The 26,150-nt window shown below is 37.7% G+C and overlaps 1 protein-coding gene across 2 annotated transcripts in view; it reads right to left on the bottom strand.

Annotated features, from left to right (window-relative positions):
* LOC121373667 (myosin-VIIa-like) overlaps positions 1–26,150 on the bottom strand; it is a 66,221-nt gene that overhangs the window by 11,006 nt on the left and 29,065 nt on the right. The window contains exons 12-25 of one of the 2 annotated variants that reach the window (XM_041500391.1): positions 25,592–26,001; positions 22,815–22,966; positions 21,109–21,290; positions 19,903–20,003; positions 18,594–18,757; positions 17,209–17,303; positions 16,587–16,648; positions 15,819–15,974; positions 14,729–14,834; positions 12,255–12,369; positions 10,418–10,498; positions 6,285–6,388; positions 4,952–5,070; positions 4,041–4,107 (exon numbers count right to left, since the gene is read on the bottom strand). In XM_041500391.1, coding sequence (XP_041356325.1) covers positions 4,041–4,107; positions 4,952–5,070; positions 6,285–6,388; positions 10,418–10,498; positions 12,255–12,369; positions 14,729–14,834; positions 15,819–15,974; positions 16,587–16,648; positions 17,209–17,303; positions 18,594–18,757; positions 19,903–20,003; positions 21,109–21,290; positions 22,815–22,966; positions 25,592–26,001 — 1,914 coding nt within the window. Of the gene's footprint in view, positions 1–4,040; positions 4,108–4,951; positions 5,071–6,284; positions 6,389–10,417; positions 10,501–12,254; positions 12,370–14,728; positions 14,835–15,818; positions 15,975–16,586; positions 16,649–17,208; positions 17,304–18,593; positions 18,758–19,902; positions 20,004–21,108; positions 21,291–22,814; positions 22,967–25,591; positions 26,002–26,150 lie in introns of those variants that run through there. The other variant, XR_005958112.1, reaches the window with a different exon arrangement.

Below are 26,150 nucleotides of genomic sequence, written 5' to 3'. Positions count from 1 at the left end.
AAATGTATGTAGTTCACACGTGTAAGACATTAACAGGTGTTTAAGCATTGCAAATGTATGTAGTTACAAGCGTGTAAGTCTAAAACAGGTGTTTAAGCATAGTAAATGTACGTAGTTACACATGTGTAAGACATAAACAGGTCTTTAAGCATAGTAAATGTACGTAGTTACACGCGTGTAAGACATAAACTGGTGTTTAAGCATTGTAAATGTGTGTAGTTACATGCGTGTAAGACATAAATAGGTGTTTAAGCATTGTAAATGTATGTAGTTACACACGTGTAAGACATAAACAGGTGTTTAAGCATTGTAAATGTATGTAGTTACACACGTGTAACACATTAACAGGTGTTTAAGCATTGTAAATGTATGTAGTTGCACGCCTGTAACTCTAAAACAGGTGTTTAAGCATTGTAAATGTATGTAGTTAACATGTGTGTAAGACATAAACTGGTGTTTAAGCATTGTAAATGTATGTAGTTACTCGCGTGTAAGACATAAACAGGTGTTTAAGGATAGTAAATGTATGTAGTTACACGCGTGTAAGACATAAACAGGTGTTTAAGCATTGTAAATGTATGTAGTTACACGCGTGTAAGACACAAACAGGTGTTTAAGCATTGTAAATGTATGTAGTTAACATGTGTGTAAGACATAAACAGGTGTTTAAGGATAGTAAATGTATGTAGTTACACGCGTGTAAGTCATAAACAGGTGTTTAAGCATTGTAAATGTATGTAGTTACACGCGTGTAAGTCAGTAACAGGTGTTTAAGCATTGTAAATGTATGTAGTTACATGCCTGTAAGACACAAACAGGTGTTTAAGCATTGAAAATGTATGTAGTTACACGCGTGTAAGACATTAACAGGTGTTTAAGCATTGTAAATGTATGTAGTTACACGCGTGTAAGTCTAAAACAGGTGTTTAAGCATTGTAAATGTATGTAGTAACACGCGTGTAAGTCAGAAACAGGTGTTTAAGCATTGTAAATGTATGTAGTTACACGCGTGTAAGACACAAACAGGTGTTTAAGCATTGTAAATGTATGTAGTTAACATGTGTGTAAGACATAAACAGGTGTTTAAGCATTGTAAATGTATGTAGTTACTCGCGTGTAAGACATAAACAGGTGTTTAAGCATTGTAAATGTATGTAGTTAACATGTGTGTAAGACATAAACAGGTGTTTAAGGATAGTAAATGTATGTAGTTACACGCGTGTAAGACACAAACAGGTGTTTAAGCATTGTAAATGTATGTAGTTACACGCGTGTAAGTCAGAAACAGATGTTTAAGCATTGTAAATGTATGTAGTTACACGCGTGTAAGTCAGAAACAGGTGTTTAAGCATTGTAAATGTATGTAGTTACACGCGTGTAAGACACAAACAGGTGTTTAAGCATTATAAATGTATGTAGTTACACGTGTGTAAGACACAAACAGGTGTTTAAGCATTATAAATGTATGTAGTTACACGCGTGTAAGACACAAACAGGTGTTTAAGCATTATAAATGTTTGTAGTTACACGCGTGTAAGACACAAACAGGTGTTTAAGCATTATAAATGTATGTAGTTACACGCATGTAAGTCACAAACAGGTGTTTAAGCATTATAAATGTATGTAGTTACACGCGTGTAAGTCTAAAACAGGTGTTTAAGCATTGTAAATGTATGTAGTAACACGCGTGTAAGTCAGAAACAGGTGTTTAAGCATTGTAAATGTATGTAGTTACACGCGTGTAAGTCAGAAACAGGTGTTTAAGCATTGTAAATGTATGTAGTTACACGCGTGTAAGACACAAACAGGTGTGTAAGCATTGTAAATGTATGTAGTTAACATGTGTGTAAGACATAAACAGGTGTTTAAGCATTGTAAATGTATGTAGTTACTCGCGTGTAAGACATAAACAGGTGTTTAAGCATTGTAAATGTATGTAGTTAACATGTGTGTAAGATATAAACAGGTGTTTAAGGATAGTAAATGTATGTAGTTACACGCGTGTAAGACATAAACAGGTGTTTAAGCATTGTAAATGTATGTTATTACACGCGTGTAAGACACAAACAGGTGTTTAAGCATTGTAAATGTATGTAGTTAACATGTGTGTAAGACATAAACAGGTGTTTAAGGATAGTAAATGTATGTAGTTACACGCGTGTAAGACACAAACAGGTGTTTAAGCATTGTAAATGTATGTAGTTACACGCGTGTAAGTCAGAAACAGATGTTTAAGCATTGTAAATGTATGTAGTTACACGCGTGTAAGTCAGAAACAGGTGTTTAAGCATTGTAAATGTATGTAGTTACACGCGTGTAAGACACAAACAGGTGTTTAAGCATTATAAATGTATGTAGTTACACGTGTGTAAGACACAAACAGGTGTTTAAGCATTATAAATGTATGTAGTTACACGCGTGTAAGACACAAACAGGTGTTTAAGCATTATAAATGTTTGTAGTTACACGCGTGTAAGACACAAACAGGTGTTTAAGCATTATAAATGTATGTAGTTACACGCATGTAAGTCACAAACAGGTGTTTAAGCATTGTAAATGTATGTAGTTACACGCATGTAAGTCACAAACAGGTGTTTAAGCATTGTAAATGTATGTAGTTACACGCATGTAAGACATAAACAGCTGTTTAAGCATTGTAAATGTATGTAGTTACACGTGTGTAAGACATTAACAGGTGTTTAAGCATTGTAAATGTATGTAGTTACACGCGTGTAATACACAAACAGGTGTTTAGGCATAGTAAATGTATGTATTTACACGCGTGTAAGACACAAACAGGTGTTTAAGCATTGTAAATGTATGTAGTTACACGCGTGTAAGACACAAACAGGTGTTTAAGCATTGTAAATGTATGTAGTTAACATGTGTGTAAGACATAAACAGGTGTTTAAGCATTGTAAATGTATGTAGTTACTCGCGTGTAAGACATAAACAGGTGTTTAAGCATTGTAAATGTATGTAGTTACACGCGTATAAGACACAAACAGGTGTTTAAGCATTGTAAATGTATGTAGTTACACGTGTGTAAGACACAAACAGGTGTTTAAGCATTATAAATGTATGTAGTTACACGCGTGTAAGACACAAACAGGTGTTTAAGCATTATAAATGTATGTAGTTACACGCGTGTAAGACACAAACAGGTGTTTAAGCATTATAAATGTATGTAGTTACACGCATGTAAGACACAAACAGGTGTTTAAGCATTATAAATGTATGTAGTTACACGCATGTAAGTCATAAACAGGTGTTTAAGCATTGGAAATGTATGTAGTTACACGCAGGTAAGACATAAACAGCTGTTTAAGCATTGTAAATGTATGTAGTTACACGCATGTAAGACATAAAGAGGTGTTTAAGCATTGTAAATGTATGTAGTTACACGCATGTAAGTCATAAACAGGTGTTTAAGCATTGTAAATGTATGTAGTTACACGCCTGTAAGTCTAAAACAGGTTTTTGAGCATTGTAAATGTATGTAGTTACACGCATGTAAGACATAAACAGACTTTATAAATTCAGCCCCATATGTTTTAGTTTTTAAACACATCTTTAAATGAAGGGTGTTTTCATAAAAATGTTTTAAATCCAGAACTGGGGAAAATGGGTAAAAGCACATAATGTTCATGTATGATACTCTCTGCAAGATTATATGCACAGTGGTTATCCCAGAAGTTTATTAAATCTATTTGTATATGGTGGAAATAAACCAGTAGTATGAACTTAGTTATAATTGTTTGAAATTGAAATCAATGTTTGGGTGGGTTTTTTCAAATTTATCTCATAGACTTTACACCTTTTTTTTTTAAACAGTTGTGAATATTACCTTGAAGATCATATTTCGGTAATTATACAATTTTTAAAATTAACTTGTCCCTTTAGTTTTTACTATTCAAATAGTCCGGTTTTTAAGGGAATTTCGGTTTACAGAGGGTCCGGTTTTGAGAGGTTTCACTATATTATAAAAATTTAAAAGTGTATACAGCTTATGAAATGACTCAAATATATGAACCACTAACCTCCTGCCAGTGTTCCATGGAATCTGTTTTAAGAAGAGGGTTTGGAAGCAAAGAAGAGGCAATTTCACTGGAAAAAAAAAAAAAAAAAGATTAATCATCACGCTTTTGCTTTGTTTCATAACACATACAAAACACAATTGATATACATGTACCACTTATGAGGCTCAGGTTGGGACATCGCCAGGCGCGGATTCAGACGGGGGCCCAAAGGGCCCCACCCCCACCCCCACCCCCACCCCCACCCCCACCCCCTATTTTTGGTAAAACAACATTTATTACAGAATACACAAAGTTATCCCATCCACCTGTCCAGGATCTTTAAATTCTAATTTCAAAACCTGCAACGAGTTTTAGGTCCACTGTATTAAAAAATTCTGGATCCGCGCCTGACATTGTGATAAAAAGTCAGAAAATTGGTCTACCGAGGGGATTGAATCCTTGGATCAACGAAACCCTAATCAGGAGGTGGTAATAAATATATAGTCTCCTCCAGGAAGACAAAATGGATCTTTCTAAACTAAAAGGAAATGTTTTTCATTTACTGAACACAAAAAGAAACTCATATAGTTTTCCACTGTAACATTAAATGTAGTAGTTTATTTTCATTATTATTCAATGTGGATCCAGAAAATCTTTTCTCTTTTTTTTTTCTCTTTTTTTTGGGGGGGGGGGGGGGGGGGGAGCTCAGTGACATTGTGGTCAAAGACCACAAATGTTCCCAATGGAATTCTTCGGATTCTCCAAAGTAAAAATTTAATTAAAAAAAAAAAAAATAAACATATAACTGTCGCAAAATTTAGGGGTGGCCGGGCTCCTGACATTGCCACTCACCCCACCCATCCCCCTTAGATCCGTCACTGGTTGAGTTTTGCCCTGTAGAACTATGAGGAATGATTAAATAGCAAACTTACGAAAACTGAGAGAGCCCGCCCTTATCGCTTCCACATCTTGATCTGTACACAAGAGCGGCCAGTTTGATGGCATCCTCCACGCTGCAGTGGTGATATCCTCGAATATAATTCGGCAGTTCCTGCAATCAAAATTAATAATGCCAGGTCAAGACTACAAACTGCCACCAAAAAGTTGACCAACTTTCTGCTCTCACGACTTCTACGACTGTCCAGTTGCTAGTTTGAGCGCTATTACAACTCGCTTCTCGTCGTATAACTCATTAGTTGTCAATCTGAGCACAACCTTCTAAGTCGGGAGTTGGGGAAATTACAAGGCAACTTTTTGCTGGCAGTTGGTAGTCTGATACTAACATAATAGGGGTAAAAAAAAAAATATATATATACATACATACTCGACATAGATATCGCAAGATGCTAGCAATTGGGATGTGGACAAGTTTTAAGTATTGTAATTCAGGGCCAATACATATTCTGAACACCCTAAGGTCAGCTGGCGGATCTATCCCCCACCCCCGGCTCAACCAGCTGCTTCCAACGCAATTACTAAATACGTGTTCTTTGGGACGGATCGCTATAAAAGGATATGCCTCCCCCACCTCCATACCAACGCAAGGCTTCCTTAATCACCTATAATTAACAAAAAGAAATTAAATAATATAAAAACCTATCTTAAATTATTACAAATACACTTAAACGGCGGGACGTGGTCCAGTGGTAAAGCGTTCGCTTGATGCGCGGTCGGTCCAGGATCGATCCCCGTCGGTGGACCCATTGGGCTATTTCTCGTTCGAGTCAGTGCTCAACAATTGGTGTAACAAAAATCGTGGTATGTACTATCCTGTCTGTGGGATGGTGCATATAAAAGATCCCTTGCTGCTAATCGAAAAGAGTAGCCCATGAAGTGACGACAGCGGGTTTCGTCTCTCAATATCTGTGTGGCCCTTAACCATATGTCTGACGCCAATTAACCGTAAATAAAATGTGCTGAGTGCGTCGTTAAATAAAACATTTCCTTCCTTCCAAATACACTTAAGAGTATATGCGATTCAATAGTTTTTCCCCTAAATGACAAGCAGCCTTCTCCTCCCTACCAATATTTAACTAATTTATATCGATGAATGTTCTATTACCAATATTAATCAGCATAAATCAGTATACATGTATATCACTAAAAGTCAACTTAAATTCAAAGCACATGGTCCGGTTTTTAACTGTTGCAATTCTATTTTCAGTTTAATTGAGCATTTGTGACAAATGAGCATCCTACAAACTTATAAACATCTTATTCTGGTCTTTCTGTCGTTTATATTAACTGTCATAAAATTATCCATACCTGCGGGAAGTGGAATGTGCTATCCGCAACACTGTCTATCCCAGGTTCGGAGTTCACCCAGATTTTCTTCAGGATCACTAATGCTGGTTCAGTACCTGACGAGTCTGAAAGTGTTATATATAAACCAGTAGAAAGTAGAAAGATCCAAATTTAGTGTATACAACTACTGAGTTACATAAAGCAGTAGATCACATGTACTCCAAACCCGAGTTATATAAACCAGAAGAAAGATCAAATATACACCAAAACCGAGTTACATAAACCAGTAGAAAGGTCAAATATACACCAAAACCGAGTTAAATAAATCAGTAGAAAGATCAAATATACCCCAATTCAAATATACCCCAAACCGAGTTACATAAACCAATAAAAGATAAAATCTACATCAAACCGAGTTACATAAACCAGTAGAAAATTCAAATATACACCAAAATCGAGTTACATAAACCAGTAGAAAGATTAAATATACATCAAGCCGAGTTACATAAACCAGTAGAAAGATCAAATATACACCAACACCAAGTTACATAAACCAGTAGAAAGATCAAATAGACACCAAACCGAGTTACATAAACCAGTAGAAAGATCAAATATACACCAAAATCGAGTTACATAAACCAGTAGAAAGAAAAAATATACATCAAGCCGAGTTACCTAAACCAGTACTGAGTAGAAAGATCAAATATACTCCAAAATCGAGTTATATAAACCAGTAGAAAAATCAATAATATACATCAAGCCGAGTTGCATAAACCAGTCGAAAGATCAAATATACACCAAAATCGAGTTACATAAACCAGTAGAAAGATCAAATGTACACCAACACCCAGTTACATAAACCAGTAGAAACATCAAATATACACCAAAATCGAGTTACATAAACCAGTAGAAAGATAAAATATACATCAAGCCGAGTTACATAAACCAGTACTGAGTAGAAAGATCAAATATACTCCAAAACCGAGTTACATAAACCAGTAGAATGATCAAATATACACCAACACCTAGTTACATAAACCAGTAGAAAGATCAAATATACACCAAAATCGAGTTACATAAACAAGTAGAAAGATAAAATATACACCAAACCGAGTTACATAAACAAGCAGAAAGGTCACATATACACCAAACCCGAGTTACATAAACCAGTAGAAAGATCAAATATACACGAAACCGAGTTACATAAACCAGTAGAAAGATCAAATATACACCAAAATCGAGTTACATAAACAAGTAGAAAGATAAAATATACACCAAACCGAGTTACATGAACAAGTAGAAAGGTCACATATACACCAAACCCGAGTTACATAAACCAGTAGAAAGATCAAATATACACCAAACCGAGTTACATAAACCAGTAGAAAGATCAAATATACATCAAGCCGAGTTACATAAACCAGTACTGAGTAGAAAGATCAAATATACTCCAAAACCGAGTTATATAAACCAGTAGAAAGATCAAATATACATCAAGCCGAGTTACATAAACCAGTAGAAAGATCAAATATACACCAAACCGAGTTACATAAACCAGTAGAAAGATCAAATATACATCAAGCCGAGTTACATAAACCAGTACTGAGTAGAAAGATCAAATATACTCCAAAACTGAGTTATATAAACCAGTAGAAAGATCAAATATACATCAAGCCGAGTTACATAAACCAGTAGAAAGATCAAATATACACCAAACCGAGTTACATAAACCAGTAGAAATATCAAATATACACCAAAATCGAGTTACATAAACCAGTAGAAAGAAAAAATATACATCAAGCCGAGTTACATAAACCAGTACTGAGTAGAAAGATCAAATATACTCCAAAATCGACTTATATAAACCAGTAGAAAGATCAAATATACATCAAGCCGAGTTACATAAACCAGTACTGAGTAGAAAGATCAAATATACTCCAAAACCGAGTTATATAAACCAGTAGAAAGATCAAATATACATCAAGCCGAGTTACATAAACCAGTAGAAAGATCAAATATACACCAAACCGAGTTACATAAACCAGTAGAAATATCAAATATACACCAAAATCGAGTTACATAAACCAGTAGAAAGATCAAATATACACCAAACCGAGTTACATAAACCAGTAGAAATATCAAATATACACCAAAATCGAGTTACATAAACCAGTAGAAAGATAAAATATACATCAAGCCGAGTTACATAAATCAGTAGAAATATCAAATATACACCAACACCCAGTTATATAAACCAGTAGAAAGATCAAATATACACCAAACCGAGTTACATAAACAAGTAGAAAGGTCACATATACATGTACACCAAACCCGAGTTACATAAACCAGAAGAAACATCACATATACACCAAACCGAGTTACATAAACCGGTAGAAAGATCAAATATACACCAAAATTGAGTAACATAAACCAGTAAAAAGATAAAATCTACATCAAGCCGAGTTACATAAACCAGTACTAAGTAGAACGATCAAATATACTCCAAAACCGAGTTATATAAACCAGTAGAAAGATAAAATATACATCAAGCCGAGTTACATAAACCAGTAGAAAGGTCACATATACACCAACATCCAGTTACATAAACCAGTAGAAAGATCAAATATACACCAAATCGAGTTACATAAAGCAGTAGAAAGATTAAATATACTCCAAAATCGAGTTACATAAACCAGTAGAAAGATCAAATATACACCAAACCGAGTTACATAAACCAGTAGAAAGATCAAATATACACCAAACCCGAGTTACATAAACCAGTAAATAAACCAGTACATAAACCAAGTATAAAGATAAACATATAACATATACACATCGACTGAGTTAAATAAGGCAGTATAAAGATCAAATATGCACTGTAATTGAATTATATAAAGCAGTATAAAGATCAAATAGTATAAAGATCAAATATAAACAATGTACATCAAAACCGGGTTATATAAACCAGTAGAAAAATAAAATTTAAGCCGTAATCGAATTACATAAAGCAGTAGAAAGATAAAATATACACCAAAAGATCAAATATATATCGTAACGGAGAAATAAGATATCATTTATTAATGTACTTCATATTTCTGTTACATCGTAACCGAGTTACTTAAATAAGATATCATTTATTAATGTACTTCATATTTCTGTTACATAAATTAGCAGACAGATAAACTATGCTAAGCAACTTTACATAAATGCTTAGAATGATTAAATGTTAAAATGAACACCATAACCGAGTTATATAAACCAGGGCCCCGTTCCACGAAGCGATCTTAGCCCTAAGATCAACTTAAGTGCATAGGGTAGCTATGCGATTAAGGTAATCTTAGGGCTAAGATCGCTTCGTGTAACGGGGCTCAGTAGTCTAAAGATAAAACATGCACCATAACTATCTTGCATATATAAATAGATATAGCACGATTTAGTATCTTAAATTAAATATACTGTTTTAAATTTTAATTATATAAACAAATTGCACGTAATTCGCACACTGAGGTGTCGATAATAATTGAGTCATTAGTGCATTCATTTACAGACAATATTTTCTTAAAGGGTGTATACTACAAACTAAAATCCTATAAAGACAATAGTAACATGTGTGGCTTAAACTCCTACTTGCAGCGTATCAATCGAAATAAACGCCACGGATATAAATACTACCACCACTCACCCTTAACGTGAATCAGAAAAAAGTTGGGGGTCAAGCTGCTCATTTCAGAGATAACGGGTAGCGTCTATGACTACCCTACTTCCACATAAAAATTTAGTATTTTTTTTTATAGGTACCCCATACATGTTTCAAGTACAAGGCTACTTGACACAGTGGTACTAGATGAAATTGCACACATTTTTGCCCAGATGAAACTTCTTTTTTTACAGGAAACACACTCACATTTAGCACTAATCACAGGACTTGTGGTGTTAAATTCTCTATCAAAAGTTCGGCTCATCCTTGAACTTTGACCAAGCCGGAAGTTATTTGGTTTAGTACTATCTAAAGTAAAATCAGTATCATACGAATGTGTTATCATAAATAACGAATGATGTTCTCATCAACGGGTGTGTAAGATATAATGCCAATAGATATGTTCTTAAGTACTATGCTAGTCGTACGTGTATTACGACGGCAGGGCAGTACTTACATCCATGTTTTCTTGGTATCCAGAAGTTGTCGGCGTGGCCCAGACAGTCGAAGTAATAGCTCTTGGGTGACAATGCATGGACTGCAAATATAATCAAAACATCCAGTCTGCGCCATACACAGCTTAAATAAATAGGGTGTGTGTGCTGGGAGCGGCAGTACTAATTGAAAGAAATAGTGCATAGTGATATACGGTTTTAAGTGTAATATAGTTCCTTTCTGTTCTGTTCTGATAGAGGGGCACTTTTAAATGACTTGTTCCGATTTTGAGGGGCGGGACGTAGCTGAGTGGTAAAGTGCTCGCCAGTGCACCACGACTGGTATATCAAAGGCCGTGGTATGCGTTGTCCTGTCCTTGGGAAGATCATATAAAAGATTCCTTGCTACTAATGGAAAAAATGTAGCAGGTTTCCTCTCTAAGACTATATGTCAGAATTACCAAATGTTTGACATCAAATAGCTGGTGATTAATAAATCATTGTCCTCTAGTGGTGTCGTTACACAAAACAAACTTTTTTTTAAATTGTTCCTATTTTGCAGGAGACTAACATCTCCCTGCTACTCTAGATGACTTGGGTGAACATATGACTATGTACATGCAACCTTTTAAAGAGCATATGCACCAGATATATAGGGAATAACTGGTTACTGTCTTAACATATCGACTTTATCCTGCGAAGGTTAGAATGGCGAATGCAGCGAGGCTCTGCCATTCGATCTGAGCAGGATAAAGCCGATATCTTAAGACAGTAACCAGTTATTTCTTTTATCCTGCAATCCTACAGGAATATTCGCAAAATCATTATTTATTCCAGTTTTCTGTACACAAATAGAGTATTGTCAACCTAGCAAGGCTTTTTCCGTATGACGTCATACAATATACATGACGTCATTATTTGTAAGACGCTAGCTACATTCTGTCACATTAAAAAAAAGCGTTTATAAACTCTAATTCATAAATAAATATACAAGTTTTGTATTCTTGTAGCAAAACTAAGTTATTTGTATTTACTGTACTTCAACAAATGATTTAAAGAGTACATGTATGTTTGTTGAAACTCTACTCTGAACTACTCAGTCGAGTCGGGCTTGTGTCACATGACCTATATTTTTGGTCAGTGATCGAAAATATAAAGATCTATCTAGTCATCATGCCCCGTGCTTATAAAACTTAAAGTCTAGACTTTAACGTCATAGCAACGCCATTCAAATAGCATTACGTTAAAGTCTGGACTTTTATAAGCACGGGCCCAGATCTTGCCAATGTATACAGTGATTGCTGGATAAATAAACACTACAATACCGTATCTTTAGAATTACTTTAGAATATAGTGGGAGCCTACGTTAATTGCATCTTTTAGATATAAAAAAATAAATAATAATTTTTGTCAACCCTAGCTTCACACAAACAAATTGTCATGTCAGTTATTGACAAACTCCCATTTATTATCCACATGGTTCAACATAACCAATTTAATAATAATCATACGAAGCGAACGTGTAATAACAAGTGTAATGACGTAATTTTGGGAAGCGACGCCCAGACTGTGCATGTGAAATATGACCTCAAATCGTTGTCTTCTTCTAGTTGTGGTTGAAACATTTTGAGACGGCCCATTAAAAAATAAAAAAGTACAATAATAATATGGATAATAAAGAAATTATTACATTCGCGTGTGAGTCGTACTGATTTTACGAACTCGGGCAATACAAAACTCCTGGCACTCGTTTCGTAAAATCAGTACGACACACACTCTCGTATAATAATCTCTATGCATTAAATGGCATTAATTAGAATGTTATACTGGCATAGTTAATATCTATATTTCCGGTTTTACCTTTTTTGTTAACACAGAGCACGATACTGAATTCCTCCGAGGTCCTGAGGTCGAGTCTCTTACACACCTCACGTTTGATGTCGATAATCCGGGTCAGCGCCCCAACCTCGACTGTCTAGGAAAATGAAAAGAAAGGAATATGAGGTTAGATCTAGGATTTGTCCAATAAACCGTGCCAGCAACCCAACCTCGACTGTCTAGGAAAATGAAAAGAAAGGAATATGAGGTTAGATCTAGGATTTGTCCAATAATCCGGGCCAGCGCCCCAACCTCGACTGTCTAGGAAAATGAAAAGAAAGGAATATGAGGTTAGATCTAGGATTTGACTAATGGGGACGTTAAGTTTTACTGTGCTTATAATAGACCTTTTTGATATTCCCAACGCGCCTGCGCGCGTTCAGTTGCGTCAGTTTTTAACATACTCATATAGCCTCTATTAGAAATTCGCGAGAAAAAAAATAGGCAGAAATACGTCCCCTAACCACTAACCACTTCCGGCGCGTTCCGGTTACTTAAAAACACCCCTAAAAACACCACTAGCCAGTCTAGACTTCCTCTACACAATTTTCTGCACATGCGCCTGTTTGACTAAATATTTTGTTTGCTGTAAATTGATTAGGCCTATATACATTGCATTATAAAGTGGAAATTTTGCTGTAATAACAGCTAAATATATAGTTTAACCTAGAAACATCTACCTATAGTAACAGTACTTGTTTTGTTTACATCAAAATATTTGTGTAAACATATTTATATTAGTCTTGCGTGACGATTATTTAAGGTTAAATGTTAAAATGAAGACATTGTTCTATACATGATTATAAGCTTAAGTGGCAGGCAAAACAAAAAACCTAATATTTTTACAATTTTACCTCACCACCCCACCCCCACCCCTCTCCCCCACCCCCAAAAAAAAAAAAAAAAAAAAACCTCCGGTAACAACAACAAATCTGCCCCCAAATAAACAATAGACTACAAAACTAGCCCACACACCAGTACACACGCACAACCAAAAACATAACATAGACTAACACGCACATTTTTTTTTTTTTTTTATCTATGTACATATACCAGTGGCGTATGAAAGTGGCAAGGCGGGGGGGGGGTGTACGCACACACACCCACCCACATACACACACACACAGAGAGAGAGAGAGAGAGAGAGAGAGAGAGAGAGAGAGAGAGAGAGAGAGAGAGAGAGAGAGAGAGAGAGAGAGAGAGAGAGAGAGAGAGAGAAAGAGAGAGAGAGACAGACAGACAGACAGACAGACCGCCACTCCGTCAGGAGATCCATAACAGGATGTTTCGTCCTTCCTGCATCGCCCGTTGGAGGACCGCCACTCCCAAGGTTTGATAATACCCCGTGGTATATGAGAGAGAGAGAGAGAGAGAGAGAGAGAGAGAGAGAGAGAGAGAGAGAGAGAGAGAGAGAGAGAGAGAGAGAGAGAGAGGGGGGTATTAGTGGCGCAGGAAGGTTACAAAATGTGGGCCTCACTTTTATATTTACACACTTTTACACGATTATAAAGCAAAATATCTGAAAAGTGGGGTATATATATGTACATATACCAGTATACATGTATATATACCATGGAATGCTTAATGATTGTGCATAATAGTAATAATTGCAGGTAGATAGTCGATTGTAACTATTAAATTGCACATGAAATTGTGTCTGTTACACTATGTCCGTCAGACAATGACGCTGGGCTTGCTAATTGGGGCCGCTTAGCGCTATGCAAATCAAGGGCAGATAGGCATCAGTGGAAGCTCGTGGTCGCTAACAGTGAACTCACGCGAGACCACGTGCCAATACCCGCTGAGGGGCAAAGGTAAAATGTGTACTGTATCGCGGAGAGAAAACCTGCTGACACCACTTTATGGAATACTCTAACCACGACATGAAAAAGATCGGAAACATACATACACAATTAAAGGGACATTCCTGAGTTTGCTGCACTTTTTAAGATGTTATCGACTAACAGAGACTTTTTAACGATTGTAATTACATATCAAATATATTTTTCTGCATAAAATGTTAGTGGCTGTATATTAAACGTGTTTCTGATCGTTCTAATATTTGTACTAGGTTAAATTTCATTTTATTTCCTAAAAACATTATTTCGTACGTACGAAATTATTTGAAGACAATATCCAGTTTGGGCTTCTTACACATAATGTGACATATTAAGACTACCAAAAACGCATTGAATATACAGACTGATATTCTAAATAAGAAAAAATATTTAATATGTAAGTTTAATCGTAGAAATAGGTTATTAGTCGGAAACATCTTACAATGCAGCAAACTCGGGAATGTCTCTTTAAGGAAAACTATTTCTCAATTATTAACACGATTGTCTACCGATACGACCGTGAAATTTTATTCAATTCAGCCTTTTGGTTTACGATAGGAACATATGTGTTGTCTAAGCGTAGAAAATTATGCAAATGCATTTCTATTGTATTTGTACCTGCTTTGTGCCGTCAGGTATAACGATCTGAATTCGGATTGTTGGTTGTTTGGTCGCCAGCATGTCGAATTCAATGTCTTGAGGAGAGTAATGCCGACAACCCTGTCTAAAAATAAAATTTTAAGAAAATGAATATGTTTGTTTAACACCTCAGCACATTTTAAACTAAGCCACTACAAATACCAGGCGAACAAATATATTAGTATCCATTCTTCTAACACAAACACTGTTAAACACCGGATTCAAACTTCGAGGTGGTGGGTTGCACACACACACACACACACACACACACACACACACACACACACACACACACATCGGTACTTTCCCCTTGGATCTGCGTCTGTCAATCGACAGTTAGTGGGTGTCTATCATAACAGTATTGTAGATGAAACTACACATACGCGTTGCACATCGATAGTCGACCAGCAGACACCTCACCCCATGATCCGCTCCTGTTTTAATCGACTGGTATGGGGTATTTAACCAGAGGCGGATCCAAGGTGGAACCCCCCCCCCCCACACACACACACACACACACACACCCGCCTTCCAAATATATTCCAGAGCCGCTTTCTTTCTGGCTGTTTACTTATTTTCATTGGGTTTCTCTTTTCACGGGTTATTCCATGTGCCATTTTCCCCTTAATCACCCCTCACAATATTTTCTGGATCCGCCCCTGCTAACACACTATTAAAGGGACATGCCCTAGTTTCAACCCGTGAAAATTAACACTAAGTTTAGTTAATCTACAAAACTGAAAGACATTTGGATAAAGTTACAATTAAGTGAAACATCAGCCTGTGACTTTGAAATGGTGAAATACCCTTTGAAAACGGACTAAAACTCCATAACCGTTTCGTCTCAGACGCACGTGCGTTTTTAAAAATATGAGAAATGCATTTTGTGATATTAAGAACACCATGATGACCAAAGACACTTCGAATGTACGGAAATTGATACTCTAAACCATCAAATCTAACTAGAGTATGATTTCAGTTATCAAAAAACGGCTATAATAGTCCAAAATATGCCTTAGTGTTTAAAAACTAGGGTGTGTCCCTTTAAGGTAGATGGAATTGTACGTACTCGCTGCACGTGGCCAGTCGACTGACACACTCGTGGGCGGCCGGCGAATCCTTGCGAGTCCTGAAGAACTTTTGTAACTCGTCCACCAGCTCATTGGTGGGGATGCCCGTCGTACACAGAACCATCATCAGTTGCCAGCCTCGCATCTCGCTCGACCTGTAAAATAGGGTGGTGATCGTCATTGGTGATCATTGTTAAAGTTTGTTTTGTTTAACGACACCTCTAGAGCACATTGATTCGTTAATCATCGGCTATTGGATGTCAAACATTTGGTAATTTTGACATATGTAGTCTTAGAGAGGAAACCCTCTACATTTTTCCATTTGTAACAAGGGATTTTTTATATGCACTATCGCACAGACAGGATAACACATACCATGGCATTTGATATACCAGCTGTGGTGCACAGGCTGGAACGAGACATAGCCAGAACTGAGTTACATCCAATGGGTCCACCGACGGGAATCGATCCTAGACCGACCGCCCATCAGGCGGACACTTTACAACTGTGCTACGTCCCGGCCCCTGGTGATCTACACAAAACTGAGTTACATCTAACATGTACCAATATCTGTCTTAAGGTCGGCCTACACAAAACTGAGTTACATCTAACATGTACCAATATCTGTCTTAAGGTTGGCCTACACAAATCTGAGTTACATCTAACATGTACCAATATCTGTCTTAAGGTCGGCCTACACAAAACTGAGTTACATGTAACATGTACCAATATCTGTCTTAAGGTTGGCCTACACAAAACTGTCTCACCTGTCGGGATTGTTCGTCAACTGTTTCATCAACTGACAGAACACTTCCTCTCTCAGATAGCGCTGTGGGAGAATTCAAATTAAAATACTATTTTAGTAGTTGTCCATAGCAATACAAATAGCTGTCATGCTGGAACTATACCTCACTGATGAATTTGTTTCGGGTTTGTTTTTATTATTATCATTGTGCTGTAGTGTAGATACATGGTTGATAAAACAAAACTGTTCAAATTTATATTTAATTATTGAAAACCATTACTACCTTAGACATTATGATAATTAGCTAACCTTTTCTACATTTTGGTTAATATTTATTTATCGCTTTGTAATCATTATCCTATAGTCAATGGGCCAATACCCAAAAATGCACATGTCGGTACCATTTTGAGAGACAAAGGCTCACTGAATTTCTTTGAAAGACCATTACGTCGGGCATATTTTTCAGTATAATGGACTTTCCTTTTTTCATACCCTTTTAGGTAAAATATGTTGTTGGGGTAAAATCTATTTCTTTGACGGAATACAATACCATCTGGCATGAAACTGTGTGGCCAGTGACACAGGTATTTTGCAATGGCGTTACGTCTTTACGGGTAATCACGTGTACGTGTGTGTCAACTCACGTTCCTTCTCGTGGGATCTATGATGAAGTCGGTGACCAGTTGTTTTTCTGTGATATCCTCTTTCAAACTAGCGTCTCCCATGAACTGCTGGATAGGTGTGCGAATGAAGGAAAATAAGCATCACTTGGAGGCAAATGTACATCCTGATTATTTGGGGGGGGTCTATGAAAATTTAGTGATATTAATTTAAGCGCTTAAGTCTCACTAGACAGATATCATCTGCCATTGAAACCCATGTTTAATTGCCCAACTTCAAATGAAGATTGCCAATAAAACGGGTTCTCGTTGGCACTAACAGCATACACCTTTGCGAAATTACATTATATAAACATTTATTTTTACCCCAAAATTAAAAACATTTCCGTCTCAGTGCTTTGCTATATGACCGCATCTGGCTGTAGCACCAGTCCGAACAGGTGGTTCATTAACCGATTCACTCCGTGTCCCAAAAGGTCAATGTACAATATTATAAAATAACATGGGCAAAATACAGCCAGAAGGTTTACCATTAAACATACATATTGTTTTTATTCTTCACCATTTCCTAGAAGTGAATATGTCAGCCATAACATGTGTCACAAGTAGGAACTATAGTGAATAGTGATGAATGAACTCTCACCTGGAAGTCAACTGTGTAGTGAGACCTTAATGAAATGCTTTATGAACTCGGAATAAATGCACAGCTCTATGACGATGTGCAAATTGGTTGTAATGACTTTTCTCTCACTAACCACTAACAGCAAACCATTCGTCTGCGTCCTGGACTACTTTCTACGAAACGATCGTAACTACGGTTGACTGTAGTGACTTGTGATCAGTGATTCGGCTGAAAACTTGCATGGTTTACAAGCGTTCAATAAAGCAACCATAAGTCATACGTACATCCCTCTAATAATAAAAAATGTCTGTGCAAAAAAAAGAGTAGCTCACAACTCCATCATATCCATTGCAAATTCTCGTAAAATAAAGATATGAACTATGGTGATGACCTAGGCTTCAAAGCCAATCCGTCTACTGATATAAACACGATCGAAACCTTTTTCCACTCATGGAATTTTAGTTAACTATACATGCACCAACTACGTAACAAAAAAAAGAAAGAAGGTTTTAGCTGGAAACTATTTTTAAATTGAGGATATGAACAAAAATAATAGAACACAACGCCATATATATGTTATATATGACGCATTTTAAAATAACTGTTTGCGAAATAATTGGTATATTGTGTAAAGGAAGGAAATGTTATAATTAACGACGCACTCAACACATTTTATTTACGGATATATGGCGTCAGACATATGGTTAAGGACCACACAGATATTGAGAGAGGAAACCTCTTTTCGGTGGTATATCGTGTAGTGTTTTCTGTAAATCACAAAGGATATCAGTAAAACAGCGGCAGGCAACGCTCTTGAGATCCTCCCTGGTTATCGTCCTTCTCAGCAGCGGTTTCTTTAGACTTTCCTTGCTGAACTGCCAAGTGGTTTCGTTCTTGTCTCGCTTGAACGAAGACTTGAATAATTTGGAGACAGGGTTTTCCGTAGCTTGTCTAGAAAATAAAAAGAATACTGGTACCTAATTTATTAGTTGGCTATTAAACAAAAATAAATAGTGTGTCTGTCTATCTGTATCGCTTTGCATCCCTTTTGCTCTCCCCTTCATCAATCTTTCCTCTCTCAAACTCACTTTTCCGTTCCGTTCATTTCAATTCTCTTCTCTATCTCTCTATTTCGTCTTCTCTCTCTCTCTCTCTCTCTCTCTCTCTCTCTCTCTCTCTCTCTCTCTCTCTCTCTCTCTCTCTCTCTCTCTCTCTCTCTCTCTCTCTCTCTCTCTCTCTCTCTCTCTCTCTCTCTCTCTCTCTCTCTCTCTCTCTCTCTCATTATCTTTCTATCTTAGTATCCGCTTTATAAATATCCCTGCGGATACATCAGTGAATTGTCAAATAGGGCAGGATTAAGACTATGGACCAGACACTCATGATCCAAGAGGCCAAGCACCTAAGGCTTTGGGATTAAGCCTTCGCCAATCTCCGAATTTGACACACTGATCTTTTAATCGCAGTGTATTTTGTTTCATTTCGACTTATTTTTCGTGCTTATATCCAATTAAGGTACAAGCACGCTGTCCTGGGCACACATCTCAGCTATCTGGACTCTGTCCAGGACAGTGGGTTAGTGGTTAATGGTTAGTGGTTAGTGAGAGAGAAGAGGGTGTAGTGGTCTTACACCTACCCACTGAGTCGTTAAAACTCGCTCTGGGTGGGGGCCGGTACCGGGCTGCGAACACAGTACCTACCAGCCTTAGGTTTGATTGCTTGGCCATCACTGATATTTTAATGGCAGTGTATTGCTCGAGATGCCAGCAGACGACCTACCTGAAGTGCAGACGACCTACCTGAAGTGCAGACGACCTACCTAAAATACAGTCGACCTATCTGAAGTGTAGGCGACCCACCTGAAGTGCAGACGACCTACCTGAATTGCAGACGACCTACCTGAAGTTCTGACGACCTACCTGAAGTGCAGACGACCTATCTGAAGTGCAGTCGACCTATCTGAAGTGCAGTCGACTTACCTGAAGTGCAGTCGACTTACCTGGAGTGCAGACGACCTACCTGAAGTGCAGTCGACCTACCTGAAGTGCAGTCCACTTACCTGAGGTGCAGACGAACTACCTGAAGAGCAGACGACCTACCTGAAGTGTAGTCGGGAGTATGCCTGTAGCGTGTGTGGGGGTTCATTGTCAGCAGACGTGAAACTCGCTAGATCCTTCTGAAATTGCACCACGAACATCCCCTGTGGGTACAAACACAAAGCAGAGGAAAGGAATGTAAGTTTAAGGATATAACAGTCGTGGAGCGCTGAACCTGAAACTCGTTAGATCCTTCTAAAACTGCACCACGAACATGCCCTGTAGGTACAAACACAAAGCAGAGGAAAGGAATGTAAGTTTAAAGATATAACAGTCGTAGAGCGTTGAACCTGAAACTCGCTAGATCCTTTTAAAACTGCATCAAGAACATGCCCTGTGGGTACAAACACAAAGCAGAGGAAAGGAACGTAAGTTTAAGGACTAAACAGTCGTGGAACAGGAGAGGTGAGCCTGAGGGGTCAAAAGTTTACGGTCACAGTACATGAAAGAAATGTTATTTTTTATGATGTAACAGTCAAGAAATACCGAGTGTAAGATAACACTACCAGTAAAGGAAACTAATGATCATTTAAAAGTTAAAAATTTGTTTTGTTTAACGACAACAATAGAGCATATTGATCAATTAATTATTGGCTAATGAATATTAAACATTTGATAAATGTGACAGCTAGTCATAAGAGGAAACTCGCTACATGTTTTCCATTAGTGCCTAGGGATCATTTATATGCACCATCTCACAGACAGGACAGCACATACCATGGCCTTTGATAAACCAGTCGTGGGGCACTCGATGGGACGTAGTATTAGTTTGAAGATTGGATTCAGCTTATGAGAGAAGAAGAAGTAAATGTTTTATTTAACGACACACTCAACACATTTTATTTACGGTTATATGGCGTCGGACATATGATTAAGGACCACACTGATATTGAGGGAGGAAACCCGCTGTCGCAACTTCATGGGCTACTCTTTTCGATTAGCAGCAAGGGATCTTTTATATGCACTATCCCATAGAAAGGATAGCACATACCACGGCCTTTGATGTACCATTCGTGGTGCACTGGCTGGAGCGAGAAATAGCGCAATAGATTATGAGAGATGCAACTAGTTCAACAGCCTGTGTATAATTAGCAACAAGCAGTAAAACACTAAGGTATCGAAACCAAAACAATATAGCATTATATACATGTAGTAATAATCATTTATGAAAATAAAAACATCGATCTTTATTCGACTCTTTGGACGTACCAGAATATCAATGGTGGGTTCATTCACCGTCTGGATGATGTAGACTAGGTCACGTGGTATGTCACATGACTTGCCGGTTCTCTTGCACACCCCTCTGTAAAGGTCCTTGTGTTTGAACACTTCGTACGGCTGATCCAGTATAATGAGGTCCCCACGCACCACATTCAGGCCAGATGCTGCTTCTGTGAGATCGAGATTATAATGTTGGAATTACATAACTAGTGGAAATGGCAATATATTCAGAGAAAGAGATAAGGGAACAGTTGGTATTGTAGGAAACATTTACAGGGACTGCCCTGTGTTTGAAGCCAGCTTTAATTTGTTGTTGTAATCGCGATAGACCTTACCAGGCTGTACAGCGATCCTACTTTTCCTACTTTTTCATACTTTTTGGTCTTTGTCCTATTTTTCAAACTTTTTCCTACTTTTTTGTTTCAAAATGCCGCGAATTGCTTTTGTTGGGGTATTTTGTTGTTGTTTTGGCAGCAAGATATATCTCCCAATTTATGGCACCATATAATCTTAACATATTAAAATTATACCTTAAAAGCTAACAATTTGTCCAATGATTAACATGATTATAATGTATGCATCACTTCAGAATCTATAATACATTATGGAAAACTTAAATGTATCATGTTAATCTGATTTACTGTGCATCAGCATTACTATGCATGTAAATATGTATATTGATTAATATAGTGTACACTAATTTGAAATAACTGTGTAACGTGACCGTTATATAAGATTCATATTATTTTGGATAGAACACAAAATACATGTACAAACTGAGCAAAAGTGTTTTTTCAATAAAAAAAAGAAAGAAATGTTTTATTTAACGACACACTCAACACATTTTATTTACGGTTATATGGCGTCGGACATATGGTTAAGGACCACACAGATTTGGAGAGGAAACCCGCTGTCGCCACTACATGGGCTACTCTTTCCGATTAGCAACAAGGGATCTTTTATTTGCGCTTCCCACAGGCAAGATAGCACAAACCATGGCCTTTGTTGAACCAGTTATGGATCACTGGTCGGTGCAAGTGGTTTACACCTACCCATTGAATCTTGCGGAGCACTCACTCAGGGTTTGGAGTCGGTATCTGGATTAAAATCACATGCCTCGACTAGGATCCGAACCCAGTACCTACTAGCCTATAGACCGATAGCCTAACCACGACGCCACCGAAGCTGATCGTCCTGCGTTTGAAGCCAGCTTTAATTTGTCACTGTAATCGCTATAGACCTTACATATTTTGTGGAAAAGGTATTTTACAAAGCAGTCTACAGTCTAGCAATAAGAACAGATGAACTTCAATGTAGTTTAGCCAGTGTACCACGACTGGTATATCAAAGGCCGTGGTATGTGCTATCCTGTCTGTGGGATGGTGCATATAAAAGATTTCTTGCTGCTAATCGAAAAGAGTAGCCCATGAAGTGGCGACAGTGGGTTTCCTTTCTCAATATCTGTGTGGTTCTTCACCATATGTTCGACGCCATATAACCGTAAATAAAATGTGTTGAGTGCGGCGTAAAATAAAGCATTCCTTCCTTCAATATAGTTTCTTAAAATAATTTTCTATTTGAGTGCATTATTTTTAAAACATAATTTCGATCAAAAGCACTATTCATTTCGAAAAAAAAAAATGTTGTTTTATCAAAGTGAAGAAAACCTTTTCAGAGAATATTGTAGAACATACCCAGTTGTTTGGAATCGAGCATGACGATTGCGTATCGAGAGCGCATGCGTAGTCCATACAAAAAAGAACACAGGATTCTATTTAAGTCTTCCGAATGGTGCGTCGTTATCGTGTATTCCTCCCCTTTAAACGTGGACAGCACCACGCTCTGCCTGCAAATACATGCACGGTCATTGTTAGTATTAAAACAATCGTATGATCCTGTCCAAATAAATCGTCAACCAGCTCATAATTCATGGCCTGTTACCGACACCCGCTCGCGCTGCTAGTGCTCCCTTGCACCTGGCAGTGCAGGCGATCCCCCTCTCCACCCCACCCCACCCTTTCCTGTCCTGGGCAGAGGAGCCTGCGAAGGCCGACACCTGTGCCCAAGACAGGCGTGTGCTAAAACAGCTTGTTCTGAATGTGCACGTTAGAATAACACTCTGACCTGAAAACCAGTGACCTGACCTGATAAGGGGATCGTAAAAAATGAAAAATAATATATAATAAAATTATAATATCAGGCCTCTGCCCCCCCCCGTAACTAACGTCCCCAAAGAGCTGGTACGGGGTGCTTCCTTATTAAAATTATACAATCTCAAAAGAAAAACAATTGCTTCTTAGAATATAGACCTTGAGTCTGCTAGTGGGTCTAAGCAACACATAAATGAATTAAAATCCACTGTGTGCACTGTGACCTGGCGGAAAAAGTATTTTGCCAGTGGCGGAGTCCAGCTTTTTTCACAAAATTTGCACGCTTTGCATGTGTATTCCATGTTCCCAATGCTGAATTTCCGGGGGGCGGGGGGCAGTGACATGAGGATCGTGGAAGGAATGGCAATACGCAAAGAAACTGTCAAGGGAACTTTCGTCCACGGGGAAGACCCCGAAGCACTTTGTAAGAGGACCGCTACATCACCAATATCGTCAACGCACAAAAATTATGACAATCTGCGGACTGCGACTGGAATCGATGATCAAAATACAAATCGTTATAACTATCCAAAATTTACTGGTGCACACCTCATCTGGGGGGCAACGGGCCTCGAGTGATGTTCACTGAGTCCCCCCCCTCGGGTTCGTGTCTACCCTGGGGAGCACTTCGCTGACGTCTTAGTAGTCCGCATCTCTATCCACCACCTCTGAATGGAATATCTGAATGAGATTATCCGGCCGTTGGTTCTCCCAGGCCTTCAGCCCCAGTTCTGCAGGATGACAATGCAAGACCCCACCGCGCCAGGGTGGTAACGGACTTTCTCAGACAACAAGGTATCGCCAGGATGGATTGGCCAGCATATTCGCCTGACTTGGCCCCAATAGAGAACGCCTGGGTACGAATTAGGCAGGAGAGTTCGGGATAACCAGCCAACCTTCATGATCACTCTTCAGACGTCTGATCACCGCAGGGGTGGATTCACCCAAAGTTACACCTTCAACTTTGAGCATGTATGTGCTTTTTGTATACAGTGACGTTTATATGGAACAATAAATTAAATTTTTGGTGTGTTTACATCATCAATCTTCCTTATTTGGTTATATGTTTGACCCTTAAATTCTTTTGAGTAGTATATATAATCAACAATATATACTGCATTTCTGTTGTTGCTTTTTTGTTGTTTGGTTCTTTTTTGTTTGTTTTGTTTGGGGTTTGTTTTTGTTGTAAATATTGTGAATATCATAGTAGCCGTATACTGCAGGGTTTATTTAGTGGGATGGGGCAAATTTATGTACATTTGATGCATAAAATGTATTTGCTATGTATTTCAATTCGTTAATAGCAGCAAACAATACTTGCTATTTTTGGTAACATGACGTGACGTGACGTGACGTGACGTGACGTGATGTAGCACAAGTGAATACGTAGACGATAATAAACGAGTAACCAGTTATTATTAAATTTATGTTCCGAGCTTTAGCTAGTGACAATTAAATATTATTTCACGAGGGGCATAAATTTGATAATAACTGGTACCGATTTTGTTATTCTATTTATTACCCCAGCTATTTTTTCTCTCTAAAAGACTTTATTTTCGACGAACATGCACGTACATGTATACAAACGATGTAAACCACTTTACGCACTGTTCTGAGTATTGCTATAACTTTGTATTTTAATCACGCTCACAGATAATTTTCAAAAACAAAAGTTCTCTTTATTCTGCTAAAACAAATCTATAATGAATTGCATTAAAATGACAATGTTGTTATAAATTTAACACTGAAAAAAAAAAAAAAAGAGTCGTGAACGTAAACTCTTTAAACTACATGACGTCATTTTGTGTTTGCCAAATCCTGATAATGTCATATTTATTACCGACTACATAATGTTGTATGTTACACCAGTGCAGAATATTTCTCATTAAGAAAATATGGAAAATATTTTCCTTGTTATGAGTGACCGCAGGGAATATAAATAGAGAATAACTAGTTAATGACGTCGGATAACTGTTTTATCCTGTGAAGGTAAGAATGCGAAATTCCTCACTCGGCCTGAACAGGATAAAGCAGATATCCGACGTCATTAACTAGTTATTATCTGTATCCTGCCGACCATACAAAATAAGGGGGAAAGCTATTATTTCTGTTATTTCAGCTACATTGTACGATGACCTTAAGGTCAAATGAGCGATTTTGTAATGTAGTCTTATGTGTGTGACGTCACATGAATGACGTCAAAAGTCATATCCCGTTAGTAGCAGGATATGACTTTGCTCTATCCGTCATCATATTCTGTCAATAGAAACGATGGTTGCAGGATACAAACACGATACACAAGAATAATTTAATATACACACCTCGTTCTCTTGACCTTTGACATCTCATAGAATGGTATCTGTATCCTAATGGCGTCACCATCATCCAGCACACACATGCCCTTCCCACTGAGTCCTATTATGATATCTGCCCAACCCACGCCCGCCCCCACGAACTTGGTCGCGTCATAGAACCTGGAAAACAACAGCGACCACTTGTCTATAGCGAACGTCACAATGTCCATCTTGATCGACTCCTTGCTTCTCTGCTTTTTGGAGAAGTTGGTCTTCACGGCGTCCATGACCTTCTTCACGAAATATCCCGAGCCAAACTCCTCGATCCATATCTTAGGGAACCAGTTCTTGGCAAGGAAATCCAGTTGGGTCTCGTCGATTTGGTCCGAATATTCTAAATAATACTTCTGAGCTCCAAGGAGAACGTACATGTCTTCCTGTGAGAAAGAAACAATTATACAGGTAAACATTTTATCTGAAAAGTTAAAAAAAAATATTGTTGTTTAATTACATCACTGATTACTGCCTATGGTGTATAAATTAACTTTGCAAGCATTTAAATCTGTCCTTTGAGCATTATGTAAGG

The sequence above is a fragment of the Gigantopelta aegis genome, chromosome 1 (genome assembly GCF_016097555.1).
Source record: "Gigantopelta aegis isolate Gae_Host chromosome 1, Gae_host_genome, whole genome shotgun sequence".
Taxonomy (NCBI): domain Eukaryota; kingdom Metazoa; phylum Mollusca; class Gastropoda; order Neomphalida; family Peltospiridae; genus Gigantopelta; species Gigantopelta aegis.
The sequence above is the reverse complement of the archived record's forward strand: the minus strand, read 5'-3'. Positions and strand labels throughout refer to the sequence as shown.